General features: G+C 37.7%; 1 protein-coding gene across 2 annotated transcripts in view; it reads left to right on the top strand.

The window, feature by feature from the left end:
* The window catches only part of FAM117B (family with sequence similarity 117 member B), a 108,548-nt gene extending 92,326 nt beyond the window's left edge, over positions 1–16,222 (top strand). For both annotated transcript variants that reach the window (XM_019635767.1, XM_019635768.1), the window contains 4 exons: positions 2,453–2,596; positions 3,890–4,115; positions 7,510–7,630; positions 13,435–16,222. In XM_019635767.1, coding sequence (XP_019491312.1) covers positions 2,453–2,596; positions 3,890–4,115; positions 7,510–7,630; positions 13,435–13,753 — 810 coding nt within the window. In that variant the 3' untranslated portion in view covers positions 13,754–16,222. The remainder of the gene's footprint in view (positions 1–2,452; positions 2,597–3,889; positions 4,116–7,509; positions 7,631–13,434) is intronic.
* Positions 16,223–16,639: the final 417 nt, after the last annotated feature.

A 16,639-nucleotide genomic window follows, 5' to 3' on the forward strand; every position in this document is an offset into this window, starting at 1 on the left:
AAAAGGGCTAGATAGAAGGATATTTATCAAATTAGTAACATTTATTATCTCCGGGTGATTGAATTCCATTTTTCTTTCTTCAGTGAATACTTGTTGCTTTTGCAATAAAGAAAACAATGCCAGTTAAAAATAGTTTCTCAGAGTAAAGTTTTTATGGCCATATTAAAGTTCTCTCAATCACTGTATCTCAGGATTATGTTTAAGTAAGCCCTTTAGACTATTGAAAACTGTAAAAAAATAAACTAATGGTGACTGTATTCTCTTGGACTACCATAGCAAAATACCATAAACTGAGTGGCTTAAACAACAGAAATTAATTTTCTCACAGTTCTGGAGACTGGAAGTCCAAGATCAAGGTGCCAGCAGGGTTTGTGTCTGCTGAGAGCTCTTCCCTTGCGTGCAGATGGCTGCCTTCTTGCCATGTGCTCAGATGACCTTTCCTTGGTGTGTGTGTGTGTGTGTGTGTGTGTGATGTGCTCAAATGGCCTTTCCTTGGTGTGTGTGTGTGTCGTGTTTAAATGGCCTGTGTGTGTGTGTGTGTGTGTGTGTGTGTGTGTGTGTGTGATGTGTTCAAATGGCCTTTCCTTAGTGTGTATGTGTGTCATGTGCTCAAATAGCCTTTCCTTTGTGTGTGTGTGCATGTGTGTGCATGTGTGGAGAGGGAGAGCGAGCAAGAACGCAAGCGAATGAGCACTCTGGTGTCTTTTCTTATGAAGACACTAATCATATTGAATCACGGCCCCCGTTCTTATGACCTCATTTAATCTTAATTACTTCCTTGTGGCCCCTGTCTCTTAACTGTAGCTACACTGAGGGTTAGGGCTTCAACATGTGAATTTTAGGGGGACACAGACATTCATACAGTCTGACTCCAGCCTTGTTGAATAAGCATCATGTCTGTTGTAGGACTCTGTGTTCGGCAGTGATGGTAAGGAGATGAATAAGACAGTTTCTCCACTCAGGTTGATTATAGAAAAACAATCTAGAAGAAAAATATATCACCTTTAATCCCTCTACCCAACTATAGCTTACTCTTGATATTTTGGGACAGTAGTCTTTTTTTCTGTGTGAAATATAAATGTGTGTGTGTGTGTGTTATATGTATATATTGGCTTTTGGTCAGATAAACTTAAAGGAAGAGAGTTCTTTGGTTTTGTGATGCATGTAGGATAGATGGGGCTTTGTTCCTTTAGGTAGAGCAGAAAATGTTGAGAAATTAGTTTTTTTCCTGAACATAGTATTTGTCTTTATTTGTTATGCTTATTTTTAAATTTTTTCAATTATAAAGGTGAGCAGGAATGAAAGAGGGGAAATACAGATTTAACACTAAGTTCTCTATCAGACGACAAAGTTATCCGTTGAATGAAACTAGTGATAATTGATTAGAGGCCCTATTACTGTTGTCCCCTTGACCACCTTACCCTGAAAGTTCGGTTTTACAAACCTTCCTACATGAAGGATGGGCTAATAACATTTCTTTACCAGGCAGCAGGATGACCTTCTGGCACACTGTTGCTATTAACTTTGCAGATAACTGCAATTCTTCTTTCATGTTTTATTTTCAGTATTTTGTCAGGAAACCAAGTACTGTCCTGTAATTACATAATTTCAGAAGTACCGTATTTCCCCATATATGAGACACCCTTTTCGAAAAATTTGGGGTCTAAAAACTGGGTGCGTCTTATACAGTGGTTGTAGTTTTTGTTTTGTTTTTTTACTTGCATTAACTGCTTCTTTTGTGCTCATACAACGACTGTATAAGACACACCCAGTTTTTAGACCCCAAATTTTTCGAAAAATGGTGTGTCTTATACATGGGGAAATACGGTAATACTGTGTCAGTGGAAAAAAAATATTAAAAAAAATTAGAGATAGGCTTTGGAAAAAAACAAAAATGAATTATGTCATTTTCTTTCCTGAAAAAAACATTAAAATTAATTACAATGAAAGTATAAATATATTTTACAGGAAACTTAACTCTTATTTCAATCTTGCTACTTACTATATATGGATTTTGGAAGTAATTTTATTTTTCCAACCAAAATTTTTTTTTTGATAATTCAACTCTTTTTTTTGTTTCTTTCCTGGATTATACTTAATTATGGCACTAAAGGATTTTAAAGTTATGTTCTGAAATCTGAACTCTGTTACAGTCATAAAAGAATTTCTGAGATAGACATTAAGGGTTTTCCTTCATCCTATTCCCTTTACAGTCCCTCATAGGTGTGAATAAACTTCTGAAAGTCTACTTTCATTGTCTGGGGTTTTGGCTGTAAATTATATTTCATGTTTACCAAGTAATAGGTTTGGTTACTCCCACTTTTTGCGAGGCCTGTAAACTGTATTTGATTTCTTTTCGAGTTACTAATGTCAACTAGAAGTATATTTCAATCTAGAAAATTAAAAGGTAATATTAAAACTCTTCTCTCCCCTCCACCGCTTTTTTCTCAAGGCTCCTGTTCCAAAGAGTGCACTTATTCCAGTAATTCCCATCACCAAATCAACAGGCTCCCGATTCCGGAATAGTGTGGAAGGTTTGAATCAGGAGATTGAAATAATAATTAAAGAGACTGGGGAAAAGGAAGAACAACTTATAGTAAGTAATCTTGTATATTAAAATCATCCTTACATGTTAAATCTTCTAATTATTAAAAAAAATTCACAATTTCGTTTTCAATATTTACTTAGATTTCTTCCTTCTTGTTGAGAGAAAATGAAGTTTTCTTTGCATCTCACAGAGACAACTGATGTGACTTAAATTTGGATCCTTGAACAGAAACTGTATTTTAAAATCACTAGACAGGTGGTATACTTCTAATTGCTATAGCGCCATTTAACAAAAGTTTAGCTTGTGGATTTGTTGGAGAGGAATGGATATGACACCAGATACTTTCTAAGCATGAATGTACCTGTTTATTATTACTTGTCAGTCACTATTTGGTTAACTGTATCATCATGAAGTACAGTTCTGCTTATCTGTAATGCACATAAGAATGTGCAATATAGTTGGTTCTGCCTAACTGTAATACACATAATGATTCATACGTAAGACACAGGGAGAAAATTTCCTGTTTATCTTTAAAACCATGTCAGAGTATATTTAAGCTTCATTCTCCAGTGAAAAAAGAATTTGAGTAGTTTGAAGTAGTATTTTATTGACGTATAAGATCCTCTACCTTAAGATCAAAAGTTGCTTTAGATTAGAGAAAACACAATTCCCCACACCCTCTCCTCCATACTGCACGATGGGGGAAACTTTCCCTGATGTAATAAAAGTAAATGAGCCAAAGGTGAATAGGAAGCTGGCTTCCCTGCTAAATGAGTCACACAAGCTTTTTTCCGAATGTTCTCCTTGATCCCCCCCTATAATTAGCACTTCCGTGTTTAACCTTTCCCTCATGTAGGAAGATTTCTTTGAAAAAACCCTTTCAGGGGAAATTGGCAGCAGGAGAAGGTAACAGGGCCCAAAAGCAAGTTATCACGAGTTCCCACAATGGATAACCTTTTCTTCTAATATGGAACCTAGTGTTATAGCTAGATTTCTCCTCTTTTACCATGGCCCTTCTTTATAAGTTTTAAAATAGTGTTTATCACATAAGTAAATCAGTGCAGTTCATCATTTGACAAGCATTGACCACCTGTCATATGCCAGACCCGGGAAATACAAAGTCTTTGCCCATGCTGCTCGGTGTCTAGTGAGGGAGGCGATTAGACAGGGATGTCACTAGTAGAGCAATACAAAAGCTGCTTTCTTTTTAGGCCTAATAAATAGGAACATTCTGATTTATGAGTCTTCTGGAACAACAAGGGAAGATTGACATTGTGTTTATTTCTGGATGAATTTCAAAATCTGTGGTAAACATATATTTGTTGAAACATTTTTTACCAGCCACAAGATATTCCAGATGGCCATCGGGCACCTCCCCCACTGGTTCAGAGAAGTAGCAGCACACGCAGCATTGACACGCAGACCCCCGGTGGGGCAGACAGGGGAAGCAACAACAGCAGCCGCTCTCAGTCTGTGTCCCCCACATCGTTCCTTACCATCTCCAATGAAGGTAGCGAGGAAAGCCCTTGTTCAGCTGATGACCTGCTTGTTGATCCCAGGGATAAAGGTACAGTGCAGGATCATTTTGTTACTAGATGATAAGGGAATACCACCTAGCTTATCTGTCATTCTGTTAATTTTCTAGCGTAACACACACACTTAAGGCTATTAAGGTAATTAATTTGAGATTGTTTTAAAACATAGATTTTTAAAAAATTGGAGTACAAAACAGGTTTTACTGTGGTGTTTAAGTGATGGTCTGGTTGGGTGGGTTTAGCACCTTTTATGTATACCTTTTTATGTTTTTGTTTTTTGCACTTGTTAATAATACAAGTTCCTTATTAGTGAGAAACATTCTTTTTGGTATAAATGAGGTAAACATTTGTCCTGAGAACCACTTTGTTTTGTCACCATAGTTGTCATGTTTTTACTACCTTCCTAGTTTTTTTGTGTGTTTTTTTTTAAAGATTTTATTTGGGGAGTTGGGGGAGGGGAACAGTGCTGGGGAATCAGGGGAAGGGGAACAGACAAATTGCTGTCGTTTTGTTCTTCAGTCTAGTTGTGGAGGATGTTGCTTCACTGGCCCAAGCTGGCACCATCATTGCGCTCTTCCCGGGCGAGGCAGACCAGTCGCCGGTCTCTGGACGGCCGCTCACTGCGACTGCTAGCCGCTAATGCTGGCTGCTGGCTACACACGGTAGCTTATGACAGCCCACTGCAGCAGGGGCTGCAGCCCATGCCGTCGCCGGCGACCCACAGCAGCCCAGCTCCAGGTCGAGCTGCTGTTGAGCATCTTAGCTGTAGAGGGCAGTGTCACTGACCTCACATGTGGGATCCAAACCGGGGCCCTCTGGCATCCCAAGCCAGTTCTTAACCAACGCGCCACTTGGCCGGCCCCCTAGTTTTTAATTAAATGTGAAACTTTCAAGTTAATGTTTTGGGTTTTTAAAAAAATTTTATTGGGGAATTGGGGAAGGGGAACAGTGTTGGGGAATTGGGCAAGAGGAATAGCCAAGTTGTTGTCCTTCAATCTTAGTTGTGGAGGGCGCAGCTAGCTCAGCTTCAAGTCCAGTCACCATCCGGCTGCCCATTGGCAGCCTGTGGCCGCTCAGCTCAAGGTGCCATGTTCAGTCTTAGTTGCAGGTGGGCATAGCCCACCATCCCATGTGGGAATCAAACTGGCAACCCTGTTGCTCAGAGCTCATGCTCTTAACCAATTGAGCCACTCGGCTGGCCCCTCAAGTTAATGGTCTTTAGGATCTATATTTGTGGTATTTCTAACTAGAATTAAGCTGATTTATATTAATACAAAATGAGTATTCAAGGCAAGCCTGGAGTAAAAGGTTGTAGGGATACTTATAGTATTAAACTATTTATGCAACTTAAAAATATAACTTGGAGACATAAGCAGTTTGAATATTAATTACTAATATTCTTAATTTTTTAAAACAAATAGGACCTTTCATCTATCTATATCAGGGTAACATTTTGTTAGCCTCATCCTAGTTACTGCATGTACTTGAGAGCAATAGTGAGATACTTACAAATTTTACAGCTCAATTCATTAGTTATTTACTTAGGGTTTCATACATTGTATCGGACATCCTAAAATGTTCCTTTGTTACAACTCGCCATTACTACCAATCACCTAAATTATTGAGACTAGCACTGCAGAGAACATAGGATTTTCTGAAGAAGGCACTCCAAACTATGGGCTTTTAAAATGTTATTATTTGGTCCTTTTTTTTGCCAACTTCTAGGTTAACTAAAACATGGCTATTCCAGGCCAACACTGAAGACCAATTAAATCACAACCCTTGTAGGTAGCACATAGGCACTAGGAGTTTCTGATGCTCCCAGAGGATTCTAGTGTGCACACAAGTTTAACACCTACTCAGTTAAATCCTTTGTGTTTCTTGTCAGGAATCAGCATAATTAAGTACTACTTGTATTAAAGGATTAAAAGGGGTAGTGAATACAAAACATTTAGCACAGCTCCTGATAGTTAGTGCTGAATCAAATGTACCCCCTCCCCCCCAATTTAAAAATCCATGGCTAGGGGCCTGCCGAGTGGCACGTTGGTTAAGAGTTGGCTTGGGAGCACAAGCTCTGAGCAGCAGGGCCGCTGGTTCAGATCCCACATGGGCCGGTGAACTCTGCGCCCTCTACAGCTAAGATGGTGAACAACAGCTCGACCTGGAGCTAGGCTGCCGTGAGTCGCCGGCGACGCGTAGGCTGCAGTGGGACTGCAGTGGGCTACTGTAAGCTACCATGAGTGGTCAGCAGCCAGTGTGAGTGGCCGGCAGCCGCCATGAGTTGCCATGAGCCGCTGTGAGCGGCCGTCCAATGGCTGGGGACCGATCTGCTTCAGCCGGAAAGAGCGCAGTGATCACAATACCAACATGGGCCAGTGAAGCGATGTCCTCCACAACTAGACTGAAGAACAAAAGGACAGCAACTGGTCTGTTCCCCTTCCCCAATTCTCCATCGCTGTTCCCCTCCCCCAATTCCCCAGTAAAAAAATCTTAAAAAAAAACACAAACAAAAAACATGGCTATTAAAATATGCCCTTGATTTCCCATACTTTCTAGTTTTACTTCAACAGCACGTAGGAACTCATAAATTATGTGTCCTGCTGTGTTTGACTTTAGGAGACTAGTGACTGGCTAGCTTCTCTGAATTTCTTTTCTAAGAAAATAGGGCCCCAGTGCTACTGCCACCAAGGAATTTGTAGCTTATGTGTCACAGTCAGACTGATAATTTAGAACACTTAACGTAACATATCAATAATTTTAAGTTAATGTAATATAAACTGAGGATTTCAGCACTGAACAGGAATACCAGAGTAACTTTTGATAGGTTTAATTTGGAAAGATTTCAAAAACTTTGAGCCAGACTTTAAATGCAGTTTTGGGAAATCAACAGAGAAGGATCCCTTAGGTATGGAGACGTTCTTAGGCAAAAGGAAGTCTTTGGCATACTGTGCACACGTGACTCTGACTACCTGGAGCAGAGAGTTTAAAACCTGAGGAGCAGAGAAACCAAATTGAGAAATTCTGAAGGGCAGAGCACAAGTAATTGATAAGCAACCAGTGAAGAGCCATTTTAGTTACTTGTGTTGGGGTGAATGGAAGTGACATTTGAATCTGTTCACTGTGCATGGAATAGAAATAAAGCAGTGAGATTGTTCAGTGTTCATCACTGAGGATGAAGTGATACAGCCTAGGCTGATAATTGTTAAGTGGAGAAGAAATAAAAATAAAATATTATCTCCTCATAATTATCTCTCTAATAGTTAATAATTATTTACCAGGAATGGTGTTAGATGTTGATGAGTAAAACACTGTTTCTTCCCTCAGACAGTTCATGGAGTCAGGGGAGGCCAAGAACAATTAAATACAGAATGACTGGACATTTATGTAGTAGTATTTTTTGGTAACCCAGCATGTCATTTATTGCAGAGAACGGGAACAACTCTCCTTTGCCCAAATATGCAACTTCACCAAAACCTAACAACAGTTACATGTTTAAAAGAGAACCTCCTGAGGGCTGTGAAAGGGTCAAAGTGTTTGAGGAATGCTCGTAAGTATCCCCCTCCAAAACACCCCGAACATTTATTATGAGAATTTTCAAGTGTGTTGAAGAATAGCACAGTAACCTCCCCATATACTCACCACCTCGAGTCTGTAGTTAACATTTTGCCGTATTTTCTGTGTGTGTGTGATTGTGGTAGTTTCTGCTGAACTGTTTGAAAGTAAGTTGCAGATATGACACTTACCCTTAAATACAATTTTTGTTTCTTAAAAGTAACCACAGTACTCTTACATTATCACAACACTGTTAGCACACTAAAGAAAATTAACAGTAATGCTTACTATCAACTAATATCCATTTGTTGCTCACATTGCCTCAGTTTCCAACATAATCATCTGTGGCTGTTATTTTTGAACCTGTATGTGGTCAACATCACACATTGAATTTAGCAGTATCACCCAGTGTGGTTTCTTCCTTCTTTTAAGGATCGAATTCCCTTCCGTTTTTATTTACTTTTAGTCTCCAGTTCTATAAACATTTAAAAAATATTTTGTCTGCCAATGTAGGAAACAAAATTCTATTACTTTGCAGAATCATGTTACTGTGATGAAAATCATATAAGAAGGGGGATTTTAAGCAGTGTCTAGTACCGTTGGCGTGTGATCTACACTCATATACTTCTGTTGGTTGGTACTCTAGTCAAGTACTCCAATTTTAGACTCAGGATTTGCTCAAAAGTATTATATAGCCTTGTGTTTTCAGTAGCTTTGCAAGTGGTTTCTTTGCAAGTGGTGGCTACAGGGCTGAAGGTGTGTAGGAATGACTGTGTAAATTAGGTGGTGAACATTATTTGAGAATATGATCGTACTTAGCCTTTACCTTCCTCACTATGGCTGCAAGTCTAAGAGCCACGCTTCTGGCTTTTTCCAACTAGGAAACCTAAAATACAATGTGGACATTGTCTTACATTGTCCAATTCACATAATTTATCTTTTTCTTTCATTATGAATGTGTTAGAATCACTTTGAAATACGACATCCTTTTGTTCCTCTGTGTGCCCCTTCTGTCAGTGCTTCCTTTAACCTAAATTCTGAATACTTTTGCTACACAGAGTTGTTGTTGAATCCTTTCTACTTCTCTACTAGGAAATCCCAGTTGTTAGTCTCCTGTTTTTGTGACAGTAATTGAAAACTCTGTTTTAGCAACTGCTTATTTTGCTTTTTCCACCATGTCAGTCTTCAGCGTGACTGGTGCTAGCTGAAAGTATACGCAGTATTTTCCCAGATCTGTTTCTTGGACTCCCAGCGTCATAATCCTCTGAAGTCTGAGTTGAAACTGCACGTTCCCAGGCCCCATCCCAGGCCTAAAGGGTAAAAGTGGAAGTAGGACCAAGATTATGCATCTTTAACAAATACCTTATATGACTTTTATGCTCACTTTGAAAATGGTGGCTTAGACTTTTTCAAGAGAGTTCTTAAGAATTAGAGTCATTCTATGAAGTAAAAATCAAATGGTCTAAGAGGACCTTGTTGGAGTTGAGCTCTTTAATATACTCAGTGGCAGTTAAAATTTGCCTAAGTGCAGAGAAATGGTTTATTGGCTCAAAAGCAGTTTGAGTTTCTTTTATAAATGACTTTGAATGAATATGTTGTGTAGGTTGATATCCTATGGTACCTGCTTTAGATTATTGTATTTGGAAATTCACTCAAGACTGAATACCTGAGCAATATATATACTACATTATTTGTATCTTAAAAAGGAGGGAAGAAAGGATTGGGGGGGGGTATATGTGTATGTGCGGGTGTGCGCACGTGTGCATGAATGGATAGATAGATAAAAGAAACATAAGGTAAACCCTATCATGTTTTATGGTTACTGTTATTAGAAGGTAAACCTGTTGGTTTTTAAATGTATATATTGGGTTGTCGGAAAAGTCATGATGAATTTTTTCTGTTTTTCATTACAAAAATGCCTCATGACTTTTCCGACAACCCAATAGTTATATAGCTAATTGTAAATTTTAGTGATATAAAGGATATGTAGCACACAGAAACCTGTTCATTTTTTAAATTTTTCATTACGTTTCCAAAATCAAATTAATAGCAGTAACCCAAGAGTGAATTTCTTAGAGGTATTTTTAACCTTTTATCAATAAAACAAATTACCCAAAGTCTAAAAAATTAGTCTGTTTTGCCTTAACTATAATATGTCAAAATTAAAGCAAAATCAACTGGACTCGTGGGCATTAAAGCAAAGATAGCTTATTGGTCCTAATTAAAAAATGTTAGCTTATTTAATCATTCTTTAAAAAATACTTTTCTGAGTCTTCTTTTTTTTCGTTTAAGTGTACTAACTCTGACTTGAGCTAGAGGTTGGAGTGGGGTGAGGGATGATCTCGTTTCCAGAAATGTGTTTTTATTTACCTGAAAGAAAACAGGTAGTTGGATTTGGGCTCAGAAAGGGCAAGACCAGGTTTTACACTTCTGTCTCTGTATTCTTTTTGATACACACATACCACAACCATGTCACCTGCACTTAGTCCTTTTTAATGAAGTCAGATACACTGTTTCCTGATACCAACTAATGAACTCCTTGACCTTAGTTACCTTAGATTTTTGGGTGTTATGGCCTCTTTGCAGTATAAAGATGTTTAAAAAAATTAACAAGAGTCATCCTCCCTCTGTCCCTCCCGATTGCAAGTAACTTGGACCCATTTTCTTTGCTGATAATTTATGCCTGAATTTAAAAAAAGACAAAATTATGTCTTTTAAAATACAATGCCAAAGAATTCCTTGCATCAATATGAAAATACCTATAATAATTATCCAGCCTGTTCATCCATTTTTCAGAAAGTCACCTAGCAAACAGTTACATATATTTTGAGACACAGTCCTTTTGGAATAGCTTTTTAAGGAAAAATAAGAAAACTGTAAAACTAGTTCTGAGATTTTTTTTTTATTTACTTATGTTTTTAAGTTGAAGAAAGCTTTGAAGTAATATTAGTACTTGTAAATTCTATTAGCATAAGTATAGATCATACACCCTAGGGGTGGGCAATATGTTTTTTGGGTAATATGCTCCTAGAAGTGAAATGTTAAAGGTTAAATGTAATTCCTGTTGGTGGAATGGGGTAGTGACTGGAAGTGGGAACAGGGGGGCAGGGTTGGTACTTTTTTTTAAAAATTATTTTTTATTATGAAATACACATTTTTTAGAATTAGTTTCAGCTGTACATCACAGTACAATAGTTATACCTTTTACCCCTCGAAGTGACAACCCCCCTCCCCCAATCCGCCACCCCACTTGCCCTCAATATCATACATATCTATTACAATTCCCTTGACTCCACTCCCACGCTATATTCTACATCCCATGAATATGTGTGTGTGTGTGTGTGTATATATATTCACTTATAATTGACTTACACTATTATACAACATCAGCTTCAGGTGTACAGTGCAGTGTATCAGGCCTCTTCCCCATCCATGATGTGGTCTCCCTAGCAAGACATGTGATCACCTGACACCCCACAAAATATTCACAACACCATCAATTACATTCCTCGAACTGTCTTCCACGTCCCTGTGGCAATACTGCAGCTATGTATTTATGCTGTCCAACTGCCTCCCCCTCTACCCCATCCCCAACCAACAGCCATCAGTTGCTCCTCCATATCTCCGAGACCACCTCTGCCTACTTCCCTCATTCATTCAGTTTTTTAGATTCCACATATAAGTGAAATCATGTGATATTTGTCTTTCTCCGACTGACTTATTTCACTTAACATAATAGTCTCTAAGTAGGGTTGGTGCTTTTTATGTTAATGTTCTGTTTCTTCACTTGGGTGCTAGTCAGGTAAGTTTATATTTTGTGTGAAAAATCTTAAGTCTTTTCATGAAAGCAGCAAAGAAATTAAACTTTTAGGATTCTGTCATTAAGCTATGTCAAAGTCAGGAAGTTCATTTGTATTTCAGAAATGTGAGGTTTTATTCTCAAGCTCCATTAGCAGCCACATGTCATTTTTAACAAGATAAACTCAAATTAATTAAAAACCTATGCCTTATTTGGAGGAGGGTGTAAAAATTGATTAGCTTTTTTTGCCTAATATAAGAAAGTTATCTCTAATAATTCTGTCTTCAAAAGAAAATGCAGGCATTTATTTAACTTCCTATCTTCTTTTAAGCAGTTGAAAACCATACTCATATAGTGAAAATAAAGGGGTGTGTGTGCTCTTATCAATCATAAGTCCAAATTCACTTGTGGCCCTAAAAGTACTCAACATGTTAAGTTTCTGTTATAGTCAAGAAAAAATAGTGTACAAATAAAACATTCAATTTCTTTGATCCTAAATTATCATATTTGTCAAAGCTGTCCATGTATTCACTATTAATCAGTAAAATCTGCTCACCTAAAGCATTGCTTACTTGAAACTTTTTTTTTTTTAGCTGAGCCATCCTGCCACCTGTTGGCAGCTCAGCGGCAGCTCAGCTTGGGCTGGGAATCGAACCGCTGTTGCTCAGAGCTCGCACTCTGAGCGAGCTCTTAGCCAACTGAGCCGCTCGGCTGGCCCAAAACTTTTTTTTTTTTGTACCCATTCCTCGGGTCTGTTGTTTATTCATTCTTTTAAAACCAGCTCAAATGTGACTTCTTTGGAAAACTGCTTCCTACCAAACTCTCCCTCTTCTTCTCAAAGGAGGTTATCCCCTCCTTTGTGCTATTTCTAAATCTTTTACAAGCCAATTTTATCACATTTGTGAGACCCTCTTGCAGGAGTTCTTAACTTTTTTTGTGCTGTGGACATCTTTGGCCATCTGGTAAAGCTTACAGATACTTTAAAGTAATCTGTAACTTCTCTGAGTAATGTTTTTAAATGTATGAAGCACACAAGATTACAAAGGAGGCTAATTATATTGAAATGCAGTTCTGTCCTTAGTACTTCCTTCCCCCCACCAGATCTATATACTTATGTCTGCTTGTAGATTGTTTCATCTTTGGGTCCCCAGAATCTAGTGCAGACTTGGCACATTCAGGGTTTTTTTGTTGTTTCATTGAAGATGAGAACCATACTTTTATCATATGATCATGTTATGTTTTTACACCTGAGTTTCGATTTAATTAGGTTCTTTCACCTTAATTTCTTTTTCATTTTTTGGCACTTCCATGTTACTTTAACAATTTGTTTTATATTTTATAGTCACAGAATACAATTAACATTAGTATCCTTTTGCAATTATTTGGGTTAATTTTCAGGAGCACTTGGAGACAAGAAGGGATTTGGCTTTAATAGAAGTTTCAGAGCAAAGTTTTATTTTGATTTCACATTTTTGTTACCTTACTCAGAAAACCATCATGGCTAACTCAAAGAATTGTTTCAATCAGAGATTTTAAAGCGCATTTCAAGAGAAAACTAGGGCCTCCCAAAGTTTAGTCATGCAATGGTGGAACAAAAGATGGACATTGTATGTCATTTAATTTCTTTGCCTCTCCCTTCAAAATAATACAGACTTTGGAAAATCATGGTAGTGGAACATCTTTTGTCTGAACATCTAGAATTTCTTTTGCTTTAGGAAAGTTTATCTTAGATCTTTACTGAGATGCTGTGGTCCAACCTGAGCTACCTGTGTGTGGTGCCCAGGCTTGTCAGGGAAATGAGAGCAGCAACAATGAATGCTGTCCTGGCATTCTAAAATACATATTTTGAATTGTATGTCTAATTCTACTTTGGTTCATAGCATTTGAAACTTCTGACATAGCTTGAGTTTTGTATTCCTTTTATGTATTAAAAAAAATAAAAGAGCTTACTTCCAGTGTTCCGTGACTTAAAAGTATTGGGTTGTCTGTTCTATGTCTAGGCCAAAACAACTTCACGAAATCCCAGCTTTTTACTGTCCTGATAAAAACAAGGTGAATTTCATTCCTAAAAGCGGTTCTGCTTTCTGCCTCGTCAGCATCCTCAAGCCACTTCTTCCTACACCAGATCTTACCCTCAAGGGCTCTGGCCACAGTCTGACAGTCACCACTGGCATGACAACCACTCTGTTGCAGCCTATTGCTGTGGCCTCCCTGTCTGCAAACACAGAGCAAGACCGAGTCTCTCGAGGAACAAGTACAGTAATGCCAGCCGCCTCTCTACTCACACCACCAGAACCGATCGAGGAAGCTGAAGGCTAGGCCCGGTGCTGCATAGCCATTGTTCTGGGCAACTGGGAACCTCCTCAGACCACTTGACTATGATGGATGGCATTGTGAGCTCCCAGTTGGCTGTGACGTGCTCCAGGTTTCCACAGTGACGCATCACAGTACAACTTCTGGAAGAAAGCTCTGATGGCTTTGCTCAATCATGAAGGCCTGCCCTCAGTACTTAGCCTGCTTTTTCCTAAAGCGGTGGTTGAAACAAGAAAGGTCTCATTCTTTACTTTTGGAGGGCTTGTTTTCAAATTAAACTTTAGAAACAATAACTTGATCCCTACAAACATGATTCCTGGAGACGTGAATGATGCTGCAAGAACCATCTTTTATATGAAGATGACTATTTTATAATACCAATGTTACATTTTCTGAAACGTAGCTAACAGGATGTTCAAAAGATTCTTTGGTGGCCTCTGTTTCTTGTTTCCCTTTCTAGATGTGTGCTTTTCTCAGCTGTTTTCAGCTTTGGGACCAAAGGGATTGTTGACATTTTCCCAGCAATCTTAATCTCATGACTGTGTTCTTCTCCCAAACAAGAATTGATAGGTAAATGCATTGAACAAGTATATATAAAAAGAGATAAAAAGCAATATTAGTACATTATGTGATTTATGTTTTTTGATGTCAGAAGTTTGTGCTTTGGGTGAACTATTTGTATAACTGCTGTTTTCTTCACTACTCCTGTACACATTTCACCATGTGGTCAGAAAAGTTTGGAGACAAGTGCTTAATATGTTCTCACCTGTCATTGGAAGTTGGTTTAAAAGTCAGTGAGCCAAAAGGAAGCTAGGAGTAAGTGTTGATAGCTAGGAGTAAGGAGCCCTTTTGGCTTTCTGTGCAGTATTTATTACACGATCCCTTTACCAGAGGTGTCATTCTACCTTTAATCACTGCTGTATCATAGTCCCAAGAGATCCTAAAATGACTGCATGGATTTCCTCCTTTGCTTTTGTGATGTCGTTGTCTTGTGGATTTGGTCAGGGTTAGTAGTTTGCCAGGAGTGTAACCCATTGAATAGCAATCCGTAGTCACAGAATCTTGTGACTGACCTTTTATTTTTGGTGGTTGGCACTGAGATACATTGTTGCCTACAGATTTTGCTAGTTGTCCCTCCAACATTCCACACAGTGGGGAAAACAGGCAAGGGGATCTTTGGAGCATAAATAACAGGAACCTTTGAAAAATCCGTATAGTTTTGGATTTAGGCTCATCCTAATACAATCACTGCCAATATTACATGACAGCAGTATTTCATGTCTGGGTATGCGGTTGTGAAGTTAAGGAGCAGCTCTTTTTAAAAATGAATTTCAGCAAACGATGTTGATAAAAAGCATCCTTCTAAAGGTCTTCATATACTACCTTATGATGCAATAATTTAATGTTCTTATGCATATTAAAGGGAGGAAAAGATTTAAATACTTGTAAAAGGGATACAGTTTAGAGGGTTAATATGTCAGTTTATCCCGACATATCCCATCAAAGAAAACTTAGTGGTAGCAATAAATCTCCTGAAAGGACTTCTTATACTCATGCACCTTTAAAACATGTAAGTAATCAAAAGTATGTCCTGTTAAGTTTAAAACGGAGATATATTTAGGCAAGTTAGATAAATTCAAACGTGAATAAGTCTGTCAGGTTTCAGTTGGTGGGACTAATGAATTTTGGTAAGTTTTTCATCCAACATTAATTTACCTGGAATTAGTACATTGTGGCTTGTATTATAAATCAGTGAAAGCTCAGTTCTTCAGGATCAAATTTTCTGCTGGGTTTCTTGTGAACCTTGATTCTTTGCCTTTGTTATGCCTTTGACTTGACCATATCACCACTGCTCTATCAAAAGTACAGAAGAAAAGGCAGAACTGAAATCAGATGAGTTGGCTTAAATGGTAGGAGAAGGAGTTAAAACAAGATTTAAAATAAAATCCCGCAGTTTTTGGATTACTTGAGTTCTGTTAAATCTATATTTTCTTTGCCTTACGCTTTCTTCTGTCTCCATCTCTATAAGTCACAAGGGGCTTTTACAACTAGACTGCCCCAGTTTTTCCTTTTACTGTTGTGTGTGTTTGTCTAATTCACATTTTTCTGTAGAATTTCGTATATCCTTAATCTAAAGTAACTTAAAATCAGAATGGGAGAACAAGTTTTAAGATTTATTATTTACATAATCTTATAAATGGAATTTCTAATGCTTGGTTGTAAGGAGAATGTGAATTTGCAGGTAAATGAATTGTATAGCAACCAAACATATCCCTTGGGTTTGGGAGAAATAGAGCCTGAGATTTGAAGGAAAAAAAAATAAATGGTACAAGGTACAAACAACTCTGCCAGTGCCAAAGGGCTAATTTTTAAGCATATGAGCTTTATTGCAGTCTTGAAAAAATATTAACCATAGTTTTTATTTAACCCTTATTTCACAGGTGGTTTAATTTTTTTTTTAAATGTGTCTCAGTAGAATACATAATACTGTTTTCTAAAATTACATTCCATAATTATCTTGTTATTCTGTAGAAAACTGTACAGAAGGTAAATGAATTAGAATAGCTTCAATGGGAATATAATTTAAAATTTTTTAAATTTTAAATAAATGTATTTCCATTGCAGTAAACGAAAGAAATAGGTGGCATGTATATTTCGGGAAAAGGAACTATTCTGTGGTTATCCACTTTGTCAGTCTTAAGTTATTTTACCCTTAAACAATTTCTTCTTTGTGATGATAAAACATGTAAATTTACTGGTTTTGATCATGATTAAGTCTATTACTTGTCATGGCTTTTGTGAGCAATTATGGTTTGAAAACACCTGTTTTGCGTTTTTGGTTAATGTGGTGAGCATGAATGCCAAAATTATTTTTGATCTAGATTTTTCATT

Source organism: Hipposideros armiger, unplaced genomic scaffold (genome assembly GCF_001890085.2).
Source record: "Hipposideros armiger isolate ML-2016 unplaced genomic scaffold, ASM189008v1 scaffold_23, whole genome shotgun sequence".
Taxonomy (NCBI): Eukaryota; Metazoa; Chordata; class Mammalia; order Chiroptera; family Hipposideridae; genus Hipposideros; species Hipposideros armiger.